General features: G+C 31.7%; 2 protein-coding genes across 12 annotated transcripts in view; one reads left to right on the forward strand and one right to left on the reverse strand.

The window, feature by feature from the left end:
* LOC123678568 (GTPase-activating protein skywalker) overlaps positions 1-18,702 on the reverse strand; it is an 83,519-nt gene that overhangs the window by 17,187 nt on the left and 47,630 nt on the right. For 3 of the 10 annotated variants that reach the window (XM_045615675.1, XM_045615679.1, XM_045615670.1), the window contains exons 1-3: positions 3,302-3,752; positions 2,839-3,073; positions 8-142 (exon numbers count right to left, since the gene is read on the reverse strand). In XM_045615675.1, the coding sequence (XP_045471631.1) occupies positions 8-142; positions 2,839-3,009 (306 nt within the window). In that variant the 5' untranslated portion in view covers positions 3,010-3,073; positions 3,302-3,752. Of the gene's footprint in view, positions 1-7; positions 143-2,838; positions 3,074-3,152; positions 3,172-3,301; positions 3,756-18,702 lie in introns of those variants that run through there. The other 7 variants (XM_045615677.1, XM_045615676.1, XM_045615674.1 and 4 more) reach the window with 6 other exon arrangements.
* LOC123678570 (protein unzipped) overlaps positions 12,860-18,702 on the forward strand; it is a 72,665-nt gene continuing 66,822 nt past the window's right edge. For both annotated transcript variants that reach the window (XM_045615680.1, XM_045615681.1), the window contains exon 1: positions 12,860-13,122. The gene's annotated coding sequence lies outside the window, so the exon portion shown is untranslated. The remainder of the gene's footprint in view (positions 13,123-18,702) is intronic.

Genomic DNA, 18,702 nt, shown 5'->3' on the forward strand with positions numbered 1-18,702 from the left:
AACTAACCTGTCTGACCATTTCCCAGTAAAATCCTTCAACTGAATTCGATGATTTTTCATTCTGGTGCTGTGTACAGAGCAGAGGCCACATCTGGTTTCGTATTGGATGATCAACAGGCCAGGCATTGTTTCTGAGTATATACTGTAAATTTGAAATTAAGTTTGAAAAGAGCTTGAACTTAACTATATTTTATAGTTGTATGAAAAATCAAAAGTACCAGAAATAATGAAAGTTTTGGAAAGATTCAGTGAAACATAATAAGAAATTTGCAGAAGGCACTTATGTATAAAACAACGCATAAGAATCATTAGGTGAGTATAGAGGGAACATTCATTAAGAGAAAACTTTCAATTGAAAAATATCTGATAGAGGTCAATGCTATAAGTTCTATTTTGCAGTAGTTTATTACCAAACATAAATAGACTCAATATACAAACACCACAACAAAACTTATCACCTTCAAAGTAAGAAATTTTCAAGAACTCAGACAAATCACAGAATTCAATAAAAATAATTTCATCATCCATCTGTATCATCTGATCAAAAACTATAAATAAAATATAATTTTATTATATTATCACTTCCTATAATATAACTTAATCATCAACGAAATTAGATTATATAATGGAAAGTAATAATATAATGAAATTACTATATGAGTTATTAGATGAAGACTACCTGTTATCCATTAGAGAAAAAGTAACTTACGTTTGGTCTTCAGAAAGCTTGAATTTATTATTACGAGATTAATCACAAGAAAATGTACCATACAAAAAACTAGTATATGCACTATTAGGGGATAACCAAATAAAAAACATGAGAAATAGAAATGAAAACCACATAAAAGGAAAAAACTCTGATGAATACAACAAAAAATTGTTGTAGCACATGCATTATTATATTGAGGAAAATTATTACCAACCATTTTCTTTATAAACAGTAATAAATGCATTAGAGTACCAGAAGAATTATATAGAAGATTATTTATAACAACCTTCTTATCTTATCAGAATTATTTTACAACCTGCTAATAAAATTTAAAAAATCATACCAATTGAATATAAAGGGAAATCCTTGATTGGAATATCATGTAATGCTCAGACAGATTGGCAACTTTCAATGAATAAGTTTGGAAAATAATAATCATTTCGAGGATATAACAAGATTTTTCAATTTTTTTTTCATCTCAATTGAAATCCAGGAGATTATTGCAGGAATATTTGTTTTCTTATCCTAATTTAATTCACATCATATGTTTTTTGCCAAAGAAAAGTATTTTCTTTAACTTTATTTTAACAAATTGTAGTGTTATTGATTTTTTGTTTAGTTTGATTGATGAATATAAAATTTCCTAGTATAATAGGATATTCTTGAATAATGATGATTTGCTAAAAGTCTCTTGATGCATTGAACCATGATTTTGAATATTGAAGGTGAAGGTAACTTGAAGTACATTTTGACCAAAGAGCCGAAGCTAGTATTAGTGTTTAATGAAATTTTGCTTATTTTTTGTGCATCCTGATTATCATTAGAGAAATATTGAATAATTCAACCAAGATATGATTGTTTGATATCTACTAAAGCCTAAAATCCATAAAACTGATTAGAATTAGATAAAGCAGTAAAATCTTTCATTGAAATAATTACATAAAAAATTATGCGAGTTCGTTAGGTTTTGTTTGAAGGAGTAAAGATTACAAGCCTTCAATTAGTATATTATTATTTAAATAATCTATTCCACTGATACCCTTAAAAGGACATTGGAAAATATTCAATAACATTTTAATTAATGACACTTAAAAGTGAAAGTAATATAATTAAGTAAAATTGTCTGAAATTGGCAATGTTATACATTCCTTATTCCAAAATGTGAAGTAACAGGTTATAACAATCAAGTCTAGAAAGTTCATTATTTGAAATGACCCATTAAATATGTTGAAAATATTCTAAATCAAAAAACATTCAATAAAAGCTCATAATGATTGTAAATTTTATTTTGGAAAATTTAATCAAGTCAAAAGTGTGTATTCTATTTGATCTGTAATCACTAATCACTGTAACTACTACTAGCTCTACTTGTTTTGTCTTATAATTTTTATATTAGAAATATTGGAGTTAGAAATTATTAGCTCACTATTTCAAATTATCTCATTTTCCAACAACTGAAAACCAATCACTATTTTGAAGGAAAATTAGCATTATTATGTAACAGCAATCTAAAATTTTGTTTAATATGTGTATTAAATTGATGTTAAAGATGAAAAAAGAATTAATAAGTCGAAACAGCAAAAATATCCTTTGAAACAAGTTTTATTGTGTTGAAATACTGATTATTTACCTATTCCATGTAACCACAATATGAGAGCATTATCTTGATAACTAAAATTATTCTATTTCCTTCAATTTAAAATTAAAACTAAGATTTTTATTACATAACGAAAAAAAATATTACAAAAATTCAAAATAAAATACCAGTGCAGAAGTTCAATAGGTAATTTGAGTGAGTAATTTGGATACCTCAAGAGTTGAAAAGGTTCCAAAAGAATATACCATGTGAGTTAAAAATTCCCTTCCAAGTATCATGACTCATAGTAATGCAATCTGATTGATGAAAAAATAAACAGGGTTCATCATACCATAATAAAATTAAATGGGTTCTAAGAACTTAATATGAACAAAAATGAAGCAGTCATGGAGAATTCAATTAGTTTAATTTGGGATAATATTTTATTAAAGCATGAAACTATATGGTCATTCAGTTTTGATAATTTTTTTAGTCCCAAACAAAAGCAGGGTTGCAGCTTCTTTCACAATATGAAATGTAAATGTGTTGATACCTTCAAGTCCTGTTTTCGTCCTTGCTGCAAGGTGTTCTTTACATCTGTGATAGTCTTGAGTGGCTTGGCAGTAGGACTGCAGGGTACTATGGTAATCCCAGTGGGATTAACTAAAGAGGTGAAAACATTACTAATTTCTGCCTCCTCCAGCGCTGAGGGCATCATTGGCATTCCTGTCTATTGAAGCCCTCAAATTCAAAGGTTACCTAGGTCAGATCTTGTACCATATTTAGATCTGCAAAAAATAAAAATTAGCGGATTTTCACACAAAAAAGGCGAGCAAATAGTCGCATTGGGCTCATAATAAATCTGACCTCCAATAAGACACATTAATAATTGATTTTAATCAGATAATTAGGCTCATCTCTGCACTGGTTACAAACGACAGAATTATACAAATTTCACGGCAAACACCCCTGTCACTCAATTAAAGTGAATAAGTGAATGAATCTTTCAAACTTACATTTCTCAAGACGAAACTTCCTACATTAAACTGGTTCCTTCCATAAATCCTATTAGAAAAATGGCTAATGTACTCGGTTATACGTTCTAGTTTGAACAAAATTTTAGAGGAATCACGGCAGAGGATTGGTTTTTTCGACAACTCCAAATTTTTCTGTATTTATTGTTGATTTTTTGAAGGCGCACATCGCATTCTATTCAAAACCGGAACAGATAATGATGATTTTCGTTATTTTCCTCAATGTCCGTGCAAATAAACAAGTACAAGACGATCAAGTCACGAGTCAAAATTGCATAGCGAGTCGAGTGTCGAATGTTGTAGGGAGAAAAATACACAACCAACACCTTTCATTTCATTCTCATATCATTATTCGGCATAGAATGTTCTTTTTCAAGTTCACAGAATTGAACGAGCAGAGCAGACCGAACGCGACACAACCAACCACAGAATATTGACCTGTTCGGAGCAACTGACATTTCACATACATTGCTCGGAGCATTTGATAACCTTGTTAGTCGGAGCGACTCCACCGACAACTTGTCTAAAGCTATCCATACACTAGCTGGTTTGATATTACTTTCTTATTATCTATTTATTATTAAGCTAGTGGAAGTGGGATATACCCTATATGTATCCGATGAAATAGTGCCCTTATTGTGTCGTTTTCGTTGGAACGAAAAATTTTATATGGGAAAATAACATACTGACGCGTAGTTATCAAATTAAATCCTTTGGAAGTTGCATAGATCAATATTTATGCGAAGTTCTAATATCGTATGACAACTTTAAGAGGGAATCTTGCTCAGGATGCAGGTGTTCATGGCGGAAATTACGAGATTGAAGTTAGTTCATAACGCCCAAGATTCGATTTGTTACCTGATAAAATATTAAAGCTTACCATAGACTCATAAGTAGTGTAAAATATGAAGCTGGTGACAGGTCCACCGCCAGACATTTTGGCGCCTCGGCAAAATAAAGTTTCGCCGCTCTGCATTGTCTAATTTATCTGGCTGAATACTGCTGGATTTTGTTGGACTTTTTTAGGTTTGGGTTTTGTATGATCAAAAATGTGAAAACTATCACGGATTCAATAGAGGTCTGATTAGTTCTCTCTTCAATAACGTACCTAGGTGCAACAAGAATGATAATTTTTTTATGATAAATTATGTAAACCGATCTCGAAAAAATTGAAGGAGAAAAAGCGAATATCCAGGATGGGCAAATGGTACCCTGGATCTTCACGGAGGGTACAATTTCACTGAAAAATTGGTATCTTGGGTAGGAACACTAGGAACCACTGCTCTATCGATCTTGTCAGTTATATCAAAAACAAATTATTTCATATAAAACACACTATATATTATTACTTTTTATGTTTGCCGTAGCCTCTTTTTATTTATGTATCAACTTCTTTCTTTCCTTTCTATTCTATTTTCTTACTTTTTTTTTTGTGCAAAACATAGCTTCAGGTAAATATTCATCATTTGGAATCCTAGAAAACTGAAATTTCGGGTAAGGATTACCAATATCCCATGTATATTACACGTGCTACGTGCAATAAAATACGTCCCTAATCAAATCATTCAGGGTTTTTCAAAATCACAGGCGTCAACCAGATATAGTTAAATGATAAATGTGCGTTTTTTCTAGGAGCGGACCCAGGCGATGTCTGAGGGGGGGCATAGAATGTCACGGCTCATATCGATTATCAAAATAGCAGATATTTTGTTGGTGCCTACTGAGACAATTGTTTTTTTATAAAAAGATGTATTTTAGTAAATCATATCATATTCAGTTTCCAAAATTTTTGTAGTACAAAAACAAGTTCAAACAATTTCATGAATATATGTAGATTTATTTCATGAGAAAACTCGGACACAAGAAAGTATGAGGTATCGAAAAAAAACCATTATTTCTGCATAAAAATCAAGACTTCAATTATCACAGTTAGAATGATCCGATTCAGGTCGAATATGCGCCGTTTGGTTCTATAACTTGTTGCTATTTTGAAGGTTTGTGCATGCCTCTCTCATAAAAGCCCAAGTCGCTATTGGCAAAAAATAAGGTGGATGCATAAGATTCATAAGAACCTCTGGCGAGTCACTATCGATGTGTGTGGCCTTACTTTGTCCCCATGGAACACAATTCCTTTCCTATTTTTTGCTTCTGGGCGATTGCTTCCTTCAGAAGATCCGAATATTGACAGTACAGTTCCGAGTCAGTATTTGTGCCTTAGGGGAGCAGCTTATGTAGATAATTCCCTGCCAATCCCATCAAACACACAGAAAAACCTTCCTGACCGTTTCCGACTGCTCACCGCTTTTTTACTATGACCGTTTTCGCTTGACGTTGTCGTGAGCCATCCACTTTTCATCACCAGCCACCAACCGTTTCAAAAATGGGGTTATTTTGTTGCGATTCAGCAACAATCCGCAGATGGAAATTCGGTCCAAGTGGTTAATCTGCGGTAACTCGAGTTCTTCTTGAGACCAGCCTTATGCAAATGGTTTCAAACGGTTTTTTGTGTAATCTTCTACTCTTGAGCAATGGAAACAGGACTCGACAATGTCCATGAAGCTTGGCTCGCATTTTCGCCTTTATCGAAGAAAATAGAGACATAAATTGAATCACTATAAATCATAATTTATTTGATTTCAACATTTTCCATCCAGGATCTAAGACACATGAGGCATCTTATAGATTTTTCACCTAACCTAATCCGGGTTTTGGAAAATTGTCTTCCAACAGGAGCTAAAGATGCTGGCGTTGATAAAAAATCCTTGGCCATTTTGGCCAAGTTTGGAAAGATATTCCTGAAACTACCAAAATCTACCGATATATTTCTCTCGGCGTTCGAGGAATCCCCTTATTTCATTTGACTAGTTGTAGGTACTTTGTTAACCTTTTTCTACTGCACGAGCGCACTAGTTTAAGCGCGCACGAGCTTGCAGAAATATATGCCATTCGACGCGTACATATCAAGCTCAAGTAATATCAAGTAGCTTGATATCAACTCAAGCGATACATATATAAAATCAAGTCAAGTCAAGCTCAAGTAGGTAATTTTTCTCGAGTTTGATTTTCAAGTCAAGTAGTTGGTTAAAATGTCAAAAGTATGTAATTTTTCACAAGCTTGATGAATCCCTAATCTCGAATGCCGCAGTTAAATTCTTTAATGGACAAAACGCTAACAAAGGGTTCCGAAAATATCGCCCTTTGAAAATTTGTGTTGATTTCAAAATTGTAGTTTCAATTCAGATGAAAATTAGCATTTGGATGTAGGAGGACAGATCAAAGTCTCTCATAATTTGATCATAGATAATTAAAGAAGAATAATAAAAAAATTACCCAATAATTCCGTGACCACTAACCGACGGTTTTGTGGTTTTTGTAGGTGTTTATATGAAATAACAAGTTAAAGCTCCGTGCACAGTTTCGGATTTACAGATTTGCCGCCTGAAGGCTATTCAGCTTTTGCCGTCTCTGAGTTTTGATACCTTATTAGCTCACAGTTATATCAATTACACTTTCCATCAATATCATTCGAACTTTATGATTTTTGATCTATTAATTTCTTAAATATTTTAATTTTTCTTCAACTTTCGAAATTCGGACCTTCTGAGTATACAATATTTTTTTTTAATTCAGTAAATCAAAATGAAATATTAATAATCTCAATCTGCTGAGCCTTAAAATTTTCGACCATAGGCTTCTACCTGCGGTTAATCTGCTGCGCACTTGCAGGATGATCACATCATCACAACCGTGGAAAATTCAAAAGGAATATTGGAGAAAAAAATATTTCCGTGAATGTATACTTATATTTGAGTGGGTTCAGAGTTTGCGTGCATTTAAAGAATAGCGATTTCAAGCTTCGTGCGACATATGGTTTTAATAGCGGCGTCAGAACTAGGAAAATTCAAATAAAATATCCAGGACTGTAGCTAGGGGGTAGCCAGTGTAGGCGGTCGTCAAGGGCACCAAAATTCAAGTATAGCATTTCAAGCTCGATCAACAAAAATCACATGTGTGGAAATTCAAATTACCGAATTAGATTTAATTCGGTCAACAACAACAAGAAGAGGAATATCGACAAATTGAATTAACATCAAAAACCATCAAAGGTGCCGGATTATGAATTATACTCAAAGAGTATAAGCAAACTGTCGGTAAATTTTTGCGGCAGCATGCGTTCTGGAGTGTCCAAGAGTTCCTGTCCAGTATTTTGAATTTTAATCTCTTTTAAATTAATTTATTTTTTGTGTTGTAATGTTGTAATGTTGTAATGAGGAATGGTATTTTATATCATTCATAGTCGTATTACTTTATTGAGTAATGCATTTATATTTTATATTTTGACAATGATACTCTGCATCATTTAAGAATTGTATGACTTTATTGAGTTATGTCTACTATTTTTATATTCTGACATTGATGAGAAATGCTATATACCATTTCGAAGTTACTACTTTATTGAGTAATGTCTTTATATTTTGACAATGATACTCAGTATCATTTAAGAATTGAATAACTTCATTAAGTTATTTCTACTATATTCATGTTCTGACAATGATGAGAAATGATTTATACCATTTCGACGTTGTATTTTTTTATTGAATCCTGTGACGTGTGCAATACAATGAATTTTTGTATCTATCTATATCCAGATGTCGTGTAATCCCCTCATAGTGCTGTTTACGAGTTATTGACTCTAAAAAAGACACAAGCACAAAAAAAAATTCACAAACACACGCTTGTCGGCGTTCGCTTTGCTAAACGTTGCTGAATTTTATTGCCTACTTGGGGCGGCTTCTGGATGTTTCAGGCATTATTTTTCTTTTGAATTCTCCAATCAGAATGTTGATTCCTCACAGGAATGCAAAATTTACGAGAAATGAATTCAATTTACTATTTCCATCTTATCCTTCGCAATAAAACATATTTAACCTAATCGGAAATGTTGTTACGGAAATATTGGGTAACTTTGACCAACATTCTACTTGAATTTTTATGGTTTTGACGACTTAGGATGAAATTATGCATGAAGCTTGAAATTGTTATTCTTTATATACATTTTAAGGATGTAAATAAAGATATTTTGAAAATCTTTTCATATAGATATAGGTTCAGGATTTTCGAAAACTAAGATATAGACCAAAGTTACACGTTTTTCAAACGTTTATGAATTCAAAAATGAAATGGAAATTGCAAGCTCGAATATAATGATGAGTTTAATGAGAACACTTTATTACATTTACAAGAAAATGGCGGAAAATTCAAAATATGGTGTTTTATCAATTGGTAATTAATGAAGAACCGCCGCCAATTAATTTTTACTTTCAACAAGATATACTCAGAAATATTGGGTGTGTCATTTGAAATAAGAGTTTTTTGCCATTACTTGTAGTTGAATGTTATTATTAATTAATATTATTTGATTGAATACTAATTATGATTACTCTGTATTGGCTTATACAGAGTAATCAGCTCTGGGTTGAGCTGATTTTTTTGCATAAGAGTTGTCAAAATTTCTTCTATAGCGTAACTGGTTTTTTCATTTAATGCCAATTACAAAAACTGCATATTTTCAATTTTTCACCATTTTCCCGATCAAAAAATATGAGTTTGAAATACAAAACGTTTTTTCTCGAAATATTCCAAAGGTTCAATATTGGAAACCAAAACGATCTCAAAATCTTCTGAACAAGACAATAACATTTAAAATTTTAGGAGGTAAAGGTAATGAAATATCAATGATTCTGAATGAAGTTCCTACAAAATTTCATTGAAATAAGAACTTAAAATATTTTTGGGAAAGTTATGAACACTATTGGTCAAAAACGTGAAGTGATGTTTTTTCAATCATTAAATGAATTAATGTTTCCCCTATATTCTAAATCAAATTAAAATTTCAAATTATTTTGAAAGATTCAGTTTAGAATGCTTTTTGGAATGGTCCCCTTTCCAAGTTACATCCAGAGTCCTGAATTGAAGGTAGAAAAATTAGAAATTCTCCAGATAGTTTTATGGAAAAAGGCTATAAACATGCACTTGAAAACACTTTGTTTTCAAGATACAGAGTGGTAAAGCTTGTTTTTTTTAAGTTTTTTTTCTCATCGCATCTGCACTTCACAAGTTATTCAACTGAAATTTGGCATAGTTATTCCAATTTAGAGTTTGCATCACGTGATATACCAATTTCGGTTGAAAATCTACAGGGTGAAATTTTTTTTCTACTGCCTGCTTTTTTCCACCTGAAGTTTTTTGGTGGACCACTGGTAGTAAAAATGTGAAAAAACTTTTTGATTTCTTGTAATTTCATTGTGTCTTCTATTGTTTTAGAGAAAAATAAATTCAAACAATTCTCTCGAAATTCTCGGGAGAATTAAATTATCATAGAAATTCTGTTAGTAAGTTGTGATCAGGTCCACCGCCAGACATTTTGGCGCCCCAGCAAAATGAAATTTCGCCGTCCTGCTTTGCCTAATTTATCTGAATCTTCTTTGAAGGAGCCTTTTTATTCCCCTCAGGCATCTTCTCAATTTCATATGAAATCGTATTATTTAACTTGAAATCACTTTGCCAAATTTACCAAAGCACGTTTCGTCGATTTAATCAAAAAACGCATTGTTTGAAAGTAGGACTGTGTAAGGCTATAGTAAAAATGCGACGTAGTTCTCAAAGGTGCACTTGAGTACCTATTCTATTCTCATAAAAATTGGCTTTGGTAATTTCATTATTTTTTTTTATGTTCTGGTTTCCACGAAAGCTTACAAAGAGTGGTATTTTCACTAAGAAAGCATTTTTCTTTCAAAAAATATATCTTGTTTTATTAACTGAATGCTGCTCTATAATTTGGCGCCCCAGCAAAATGTCCGGTTTGCCGGTCCTGGCTGTGATGAATAAATTAATTATAAGTTTTGGTGCTTATTTCCCTGATCTGTAGCATTGTTTCATATAGATTTGCTGAATTCGTATTAACACAACAAAAGTAGGACTATAATAAAAACCCTGTATCTCGAAATCAAAGCGTTTGCATGCTAATGTTTATAGAAATTTTAATTTCTTTTCTCACAATTAACCGAGGAATCTTTCATTTTCATTTGTACCGCCAATTTAGTAGCACCCTGAATGATTAAGTCGTGTTGATAAATTCTTCAAAAAATGCGGTTGACAAAGAGGGTGACAGAACACATAAGGCATTTGTTTTTAATTTATTGTTTATTATTATGTACATTGTATATGTTAATCTCTGAAACTATATGAACTGACTTTGTTTTATCGAAAGGTATCTACGTGGAAACAATTATCGCCATTTACCTGGACAAATTCATTGGCAAAAGTAAGTAACTATTATACAATCACAATGAGGTAATAAATCTAATTTCAAGGTTCTCTCAAAATACCTATTTTCTTTAGTGAGAAGTTTCACATATGAGAGTGACAATTTTATGTATACCTACTATTGAAAAAAAAAACCGGCTGAAGCGATTGTGAAATACCTGGTTCATTTGAATAATACGGAATCAAGGAAAATAGGGCGTGTAAGTCTGGCAATGCCGCACTTAGGACGTTACGAAGCGGTGAACAACGTCGCTTGACATGGGTCGATTTTCTATCAAAGAGCCAGAATAGGGTGAAGGATCAAGGCCAGAATTAGAGTCTGGAGATTTTGAAGAGATTACCTACGAATGATCGTTAATTTTCTTCTTGTGATGGAATAATAATTAGTTTTCTTAGTTTATTTTTTTTTTTTATCAATTTCGAAATGAAGGTTCTGTATTGAATATAAATTAGTATCTAATTGACATCATGTATAGGGTGTCCTAAATTCGAATTACAGAATATTCAAAGTAGAATTATGCTCACTGGTCCCTATAAGATCCCTCAAAAGTCTAGAGCTTTAGTGAGTTAAAAAACCCGTCGTTTTCCGTCTGCGCTTCGTTAATGTGTCCTTTTGCCACTGACACCTTATCATTCCTCATTGTTTACTGAATAGTGAAATTCTGCGACTTTCCAGAAATTTTCTTCCCTACTAAAAGAAATGAACTTGCCACCTGTCGGTTACAAGAACCTATAGTTATTAAGTGTCTAGGTATATTATTATTATTGAATATTTGGTAAAACCAATTCATAAAAAAGAAAATTCATTGATGGTATCAAAAAATTTTCATTGTGATGATTGTCACGATTGCCTCTACATTTAGTTGATTCGAACAGAGAGATTCCACGAGGCTCAAGAGTGTTGATCTATAAACTATAAATACTATTTTCCATTAGGTACTTTCAATTTCAATTTATTTGGTACTTTGATTAATATTTCTTGATTTCTTGGGGATTTTTCCAAACCTTATACAATAATTTGCAAGTCTTTGTTTTCATACAATGAAGCAGTAGAAGCTGATGTATTAGTACATTCTATAAATTCATAAAAAAAAAACAAAAAATGTATCTATTTTAGAAAAGGGACCTCATTATATGGGCATAAAATTTTATAATGAGTTACCTGATAATTTAAAGAACTGTTATAATTTAGATAAATTCAAAAGGTTCATAAAGAATATATTAATGAATTGGAACCATATTCTTCATGCGATTATTTCAGATGTGAGAATTTAGTTCAGTTTATTTATGCAATTGTGAGGTCATTTAATTTTTTATGTATATATTATATGTAAAATTTGGAAATAAAGATAGTTATTTATTTATTTATTATTTATTCATTGAGACGATTAGATGAAAATAAGTTTTTACCATTTTCTACTATTTATATCGCTACAAACCATGCGATGTTGTACATTTTTGAAATCAGAAAAATTAAGCTTTCAAAAAATGGCACAAGAAACTAGTGTTTCCATTTAAAAAAAAAATAACTTTGGGTCATCGCTTCGTAATTAAAAATCCTGCTAAAAAGGCGAACACGTCAATGAATACTACCTAAAAAAGTGCCTGTATAATGTTTTGATATCAGAGCTCTATCATCAGTATTAACGGGAGATATACATTTTTTTCGTTACTGCCATTTTAACAATTTTCGCTTATAACTCGAAAACAAAAGAAGGTGGCCAAAAATGAATACAACTCTTGTTAGTTCTTCAGAACGAGAGAACGAGATTTTCTCTATCTTCTCTGATTTAAAAGTTGTATTGCTAAAACATAGAAATTTGCCCATCCTATACATGAAAAAACTAAGTGACTGGACGGCATCTAAACAATTATGTCTCGAGGAATCAAGTTACGATGCAAAAAAAAAATATTAAAAGGTTCAAGTTCAAGAGAGAAGGAACTAAAAAACTTCGTTGGTATTTTGTTTGTCCCCCTAATTTTGCTGGTGTGTATAGATTTTAGAGTATTAAAGCATGCCTTAGGTCTCATTAAACACCAAAATTCACATATCAAACGATGAATTAATTAGAGAATTAACAAAACACCATAAGTGTCCGTTAAAATATCGCTTATCTCGCATTTACAGAATTTCCCTCAATCCAAGACTCCCGAGCTCAACTGGCAACGTCCACCTGCCCATACAGTCCTCGACGGGCGCACCGCATCGGTTGCCGCTTGGCGCGTTAGTGTCTCGCTCAAAAGGTGCTGTTATGTTTGTTGCCTTGATGCACACTGCAAACCGTTTGACGTATGAATTGAACAACTGCGGTTCCGAATAAATTGTGATTTTACCGCCAAATCTCACCCCAATACGGAACAAGTAAAAAAACGACGTAGTCGATATACGTGCGCCCTTTGGACAATAATTGATAATATCGCCGGTCAGTGTGTGGGAGTTTGATTATTGCCCTGGTGAATCTGATATCTTGAAGAAGGTAACCTCTATGCTGTCTTTATCTTTAATCAATTCGCGCTGGACCGTGAGGTTTTTGTTGAGTGTGCTGGTGAATTTCAGTGAGCACTGGTTACTTTTTTGTAGAATCAATAATTGTCTATTACTCCAGAGAGAAACTGGGTAAATGAGGTGAATAGGTAAACCCTGAAAGGGTGCGTATTTTGCTGTCAGGGCGAAGACGTTTTACGTTATTGTTCAAAGTTCTTAGTACTTATTGAGATTTCCAAATGTTTTCACATTTAAATATGGTTGTTATGTTTTAAAACTGCTTTCTCAGCATAAAATCTCAATACTGCATCGTCATATATTATTTCAAGCGCATATAATAATGTGTGCATAATGCATGAATAATTTATTTATTCGTTATATTTTTTATGGATATACTAACGTCTTTAATTATTCAAATCAATTTATTATTGCATTGAAACAAACAAATCGTTTTGAAGAAACAATTGCATATTTTATGAAAAGATTCGAGATTTTCATACCATTGCGTGTTTTAATTTTTATAGTTATATACATACATATTTCACAAATTATCATAAATTTTAAATTATTTCATTTTCAGTAAACGATTTTGAATTTATATTCTGTTTTTGAAAATCAGGCTTACAAGTTGTGTTTTGGTTATAAATGAAAGTTTTGTTTACATAATTCTTCATCGCTGTTTATATTTTTTATACAGGGTGTTTCCAAATTAAAAGTGAACCTTGAAGGAGGTGTTTGAATCCCTCATTTGCTTTCGATTGAGCCATATTTATTGATAACCGAAAATCAACAGTTTCCAAGATATTTGAGTTCTTGTGTTTCTCAAAATATTTCTTACCGTTCCTAATTTTTCGTCAATTCTTTTTACGTTGACCAAGTTTGATTTAAATTTTGGATCATTTTCATCAGAAAATGTATGAAGAAAACAAACTATCGAGCAAACTATGCCGTATTAGATATTGAATAGAATAAGTAGGATTTGAAAGTTGGTATATATGAAGAAAAGAATAGTAAATTTCTGATATAATTTTGTCTGCAACTTTCGAATTCCAGAATTTATGTACGATAAACTTATTTCAAAAACTTGGCAAATTCTTTCATTATTCCTTAAAAAAGTTTTCGTTAGAATGTAGGCACTTAGTTTTTTTTCATCAGATTTTGATTTGAAAGGGGGAAGAAGCAAAGAAAAGAAATTAATGAATAAGATATTTTTTATTGAAATTAAAATCGAAATTTTAGTAGAAAATATATTTATAAATTTTGTTTGAAATGACCTCCATCATTTTTTATACAAGCACGGGCCCTCTTTATTATTTCTTCTGTTGTTACTTTCCGCCTGAAATTGATTCTCAATCTTCTCACTGCTTCGTCTATTCTAACGGTGTTAGAATCAGACTTCTCACTGGCCACGAAAATAATCCAAAATTATAATAAAATTTGGTCAATGTAGAAAAAATTGACGCAAAATGAGAAATCTTCAAAAAATTACAAGAACTCAAATATATGTTATATGGCTCAAACGACAGCAAATGAGTCATACAAACACGTCCTCCAAGGTTCACCTCTAATTTGGAAACATCCTGTATAATATGATATATTTTCATTCACATTTTCATCATGTACCAAGGTACAGGAATCAAATGAGAGTTATTTTTCATAAATCTTAAATCCTACTCGACGTTTTTGAGCACATTATGGTTTTTGCATCCTTCCATTCTTTCACAGTACCCAAATTATATTTAAATATAAATGATAATACGTTCATATTTTCTTATTGAGCTCGTTATTGAGTGAATTGTATCGAAAAGATATTTCCAAATGTTACATATACCTACAAGATTTAATTATTTATTTCCGTATAAATTCAACTTATACACATATAAAATTTTAAAGTTGAAGTAGTAAATCCGAGAGTAAATCTGACATCTAAATTATTCTGATTTTTATTTCGGAAGATAGGGACGCATCGAACAAGAATAAAAAATTAAATACACTATACTTAACAATAAATTTCTGAATTGAATTTCATGCTTATAACTTTTGTGTAAATAGGAAATAAGTATCCCATAACATATAAAAATAATCTTTATTTCCAATAATATCGACTACAGCACAGCAATAAAGATATTAAATGAAATAATGTTAAATTTAAATTACATATCTACAATCTATATCCAAAATAATCATCCAGAAATAGTTGGATTCTTCAATAATTTTTGATATGCATATACATGATTCTAGAAAAATTTTTAATAATATATGTATTGCATTGTGCTTATTCCAGTTCCTTTTGATGAAGGTCGTTGCGAAATCTGAGTAGGATTGGGTCTCGGATTGGGTAAATTGTATGATATCGTATAAACAAATTGTCCCAGAAATTTTCAATGGGTCAACAATCTGGAGGTTGAAGTGGTCACGACAACTAGCTGACTTGATTTTACCACTACTTCTAGAATGTATTGCTGGGAGGTCAATTTTCTTCTCATGAAAAGTATATTGCACGAGCAATCGTCTTTAAAGTTTAAACCATTACTTCAAAACAGGGTTGTACCGGGTTTTTCACCATAATTTGACCCCCCTTTAACTTTGTTACTAGAAAAGGTACAAAAAAAATTTTTCTACAAAAGTTTCATGAAATCGACTAGTGTTTTTTGAAATGATTTGACAAAACGAAATATATACAGAGTGGGCAACATATTGATAGCAACTTCATTTTTTTAAATGGAACACCCTATATATTTGAATAGCTCTTTTTCCCCTGATTTCAAATATATAACATATGTTTGGCCTATCTCTCTTATTCTGAGTACCACTGGGTTTCAAATTTTAAGAACCACCTGGCAAGCTAAGTACCTAATCAGTTTTCAATTGGAAGACTGCGATAATTTAAAATGCCCCTTTTTGAGTTATCTCTTTGGCAACGATATATGACATACGTTTGTCATTGAATAAAACTATTCATCGAATATGCACTACACAGGAGCTTTATGTGGAGAACAATAAAAATAAGAAAGCTACAAGGAGAGAATATATGGAGTTGCATCCAAATAATCATATCGTTGCCAACAAGATAACTCAAAAAAGGACATTTTCAGTTATCGCAGCCTTCCACTTGAAAACTGATTACTTAGCTTGCCAGGTGGTTCTTAAAATTTGAAACCCTGTGGTTCTCAGAATAAGAGAGATAGGCCAAACATATGTTATATATTCGAAATCAGGGGAAAAAGAGCTAGTCAAATATAGAAAAATATACAGGGTGTTCCATTTGAAAAAATGAAGTTGCTATCAATATGTTGCCCACTCTATATATATATATATATATAAAACACTAGTCGCTTTCGTGAAACTTTTGTAGAAAACATTTTTTTGTACCTCTTTCATTAATAAAGTTAAAGTTAACAAAAAAATTATCATCCCATGGTCCTTTCAATCTTGCCTGAACAATGGTTCTCAAGATGTGATCAGTTTGAAATTATGCACGACGTTCGAAATTGTTATTTTATATCTACACTCAAAATCCCATCTTTGACGGTTTTGTAGTCCCGGAAATATTGGATCAATTTTTTCGATAATCTTTCTGAATTTTTTGTGATCCTATTCATGCCATCAACATGAACTTTTACATGATAGAGATTGCAATTGCTATTTTACATCTGAATTCGAAATGTCATTACGATCTATACGGTAGTTTTGAAATTATTGGGAAAACAACATTTCGAATTTTCTTTGTAAACATGGTGTTTAGGGATCTTTTTGGTCTTCTCTTCACCGATATGGAATAAGACAGCACGTTTTTTTTCTCTCACAATATAAAATCAGTATAGAAATTGGTTCAAACGAATTCAAGTTTTTGGGCCTCAGACCTAATCTTCTTCAGGTTTTAAAAGGTTATTTGAGTTATGGTAGACAATTTGATCAAGTAGCTATAACTTGATTTTCAGTTAAGAAATTTCGAATTAGAGAAATGATGTTTACTGGAATGAACGCTAACATTTTAATCAATGTGGGAATCTTTCTTCTGAATTCGCATCGATTCGAAATTCATTAAGATATTCTATATTTGTACCTACATTAAATGGCTTCAATAAAAGTGTGAATTATTGATTTGCTCACCAACGCTCTCTCAAACTATTCAGGAAACTCTAACGAGATTCAACATTTGAAATGAATAAAACCAGAATATTGGAATATTCTGCTTCAGTTTTTATTGTGAAGAGAAATAATGTATTTTTTAATAACTTCAGTGTCTACTCTATCTATTACGGCTGGTAATTAACTGTAAACATTTATTGTGAAAATTTGGTTTAGATTGAGGGGCTGAAGTCGAAGATAACAGAAGGCAGGTGCAGCATATACCCAATTAGAGGTCGGATTATTGTTTCGTGAATGAGAGCTTTATTGTTTTGATTTAAACGACTTTTCCTGCATAATAATAGAAAAAAGATTCTGCTGCTCAACCGCGAGCAAGTACCATTTTGATGTAGGACTGAAAGTTTAATCTATTGTCTAGTTCTATACCTAGATATTTGAAAGTTTTTTTAAGGTGGATTTGATTCCCATTAATTCTAAGTTTGTTGTTATCATGGAACCTTTTGCTAAACACAATTCACTATGTTTTCGCTACGTTAAGCGTAATTTTTCCTTTTTTATAAAGTCTCCGAGGGCCTGGACCCAACCCGAATTTTTGCTAACCTGCGATAGCAGGCTCAATTTTATATAATTTCCTATGAGAAATCCATTTTTTTCTTTGGTGTTAATTTTTATAATAAAAATTGGATATTTAAATTTTGTTTCATTGTTATTGAATTGTTGTCGAGACCGCCAAGGAAGGTCGTTGATATTCTGTGCCCAGGGCCTAAATTTAAGTTCTTTTTAGTTAATGGTTTTGGGGTTTTCACATAATTTCTTTAAACATTAATCTAATTAAATTAAATTAAATTAAGGAAATAAATATTTTTCTCTATTTCAGTATAGTAATGAGTCCATTACAGCTCTAAAAACAGTGCTGTAATGAACTCATTACAGCATCGTTTTCAGATATATTTTTCGTGTGGTTGCCTATGCTGACTTCCAATCCTATCAAATTTTGACAAACGTCAATAATTGTCAATATAATATATAAAGTGAAATAATTTGCTATATTATTTGCAAATTCTCTTAATTCTGTAGTGTTAAATCGATTTCGTCAGACATAATTCACGAATTTAATGGGTAATTGTAAATTATGTCTAAATTCGAAACATACGATTCATATTGAAATTCCGTAATCTGTCAATTTTCGTAACAGTCACACCAACTGCCAAGATACAATAAAAAAGTCACTAGGATATATAATCTGAATTTTTCAGTGAATTTCGACAATATTTCACAAAACTTGACTGAAATAGAGAAAATATCGTCTAATACTCGTTGCAGAAGGCAATTCCAACACTCATGCGTTCCAAAACTCGCTCCTTCGTCGCTCGTTTTCGAATTTCGCATTCGTGTTGGAATAGGAGCCCATTCTGCAACTTGTTTTAGAATATACTATTCTCTATTTCAGTATCGTAATGAGTTCATTACAGTTCTAAAC

Source organism: Harmonia axyridis, chromosome 4, assembly GCF_914767665.1.
Source record: "Harmonia axyridis chromosome 4, icHarAxyr1.1, whole genome shotgun sequence".
NCBI lineage: Eukaryota > Metazoa > Arthropoda > Insecta > Coleoptera > Coccinellidae > Harmonia > Harmonia axyridis.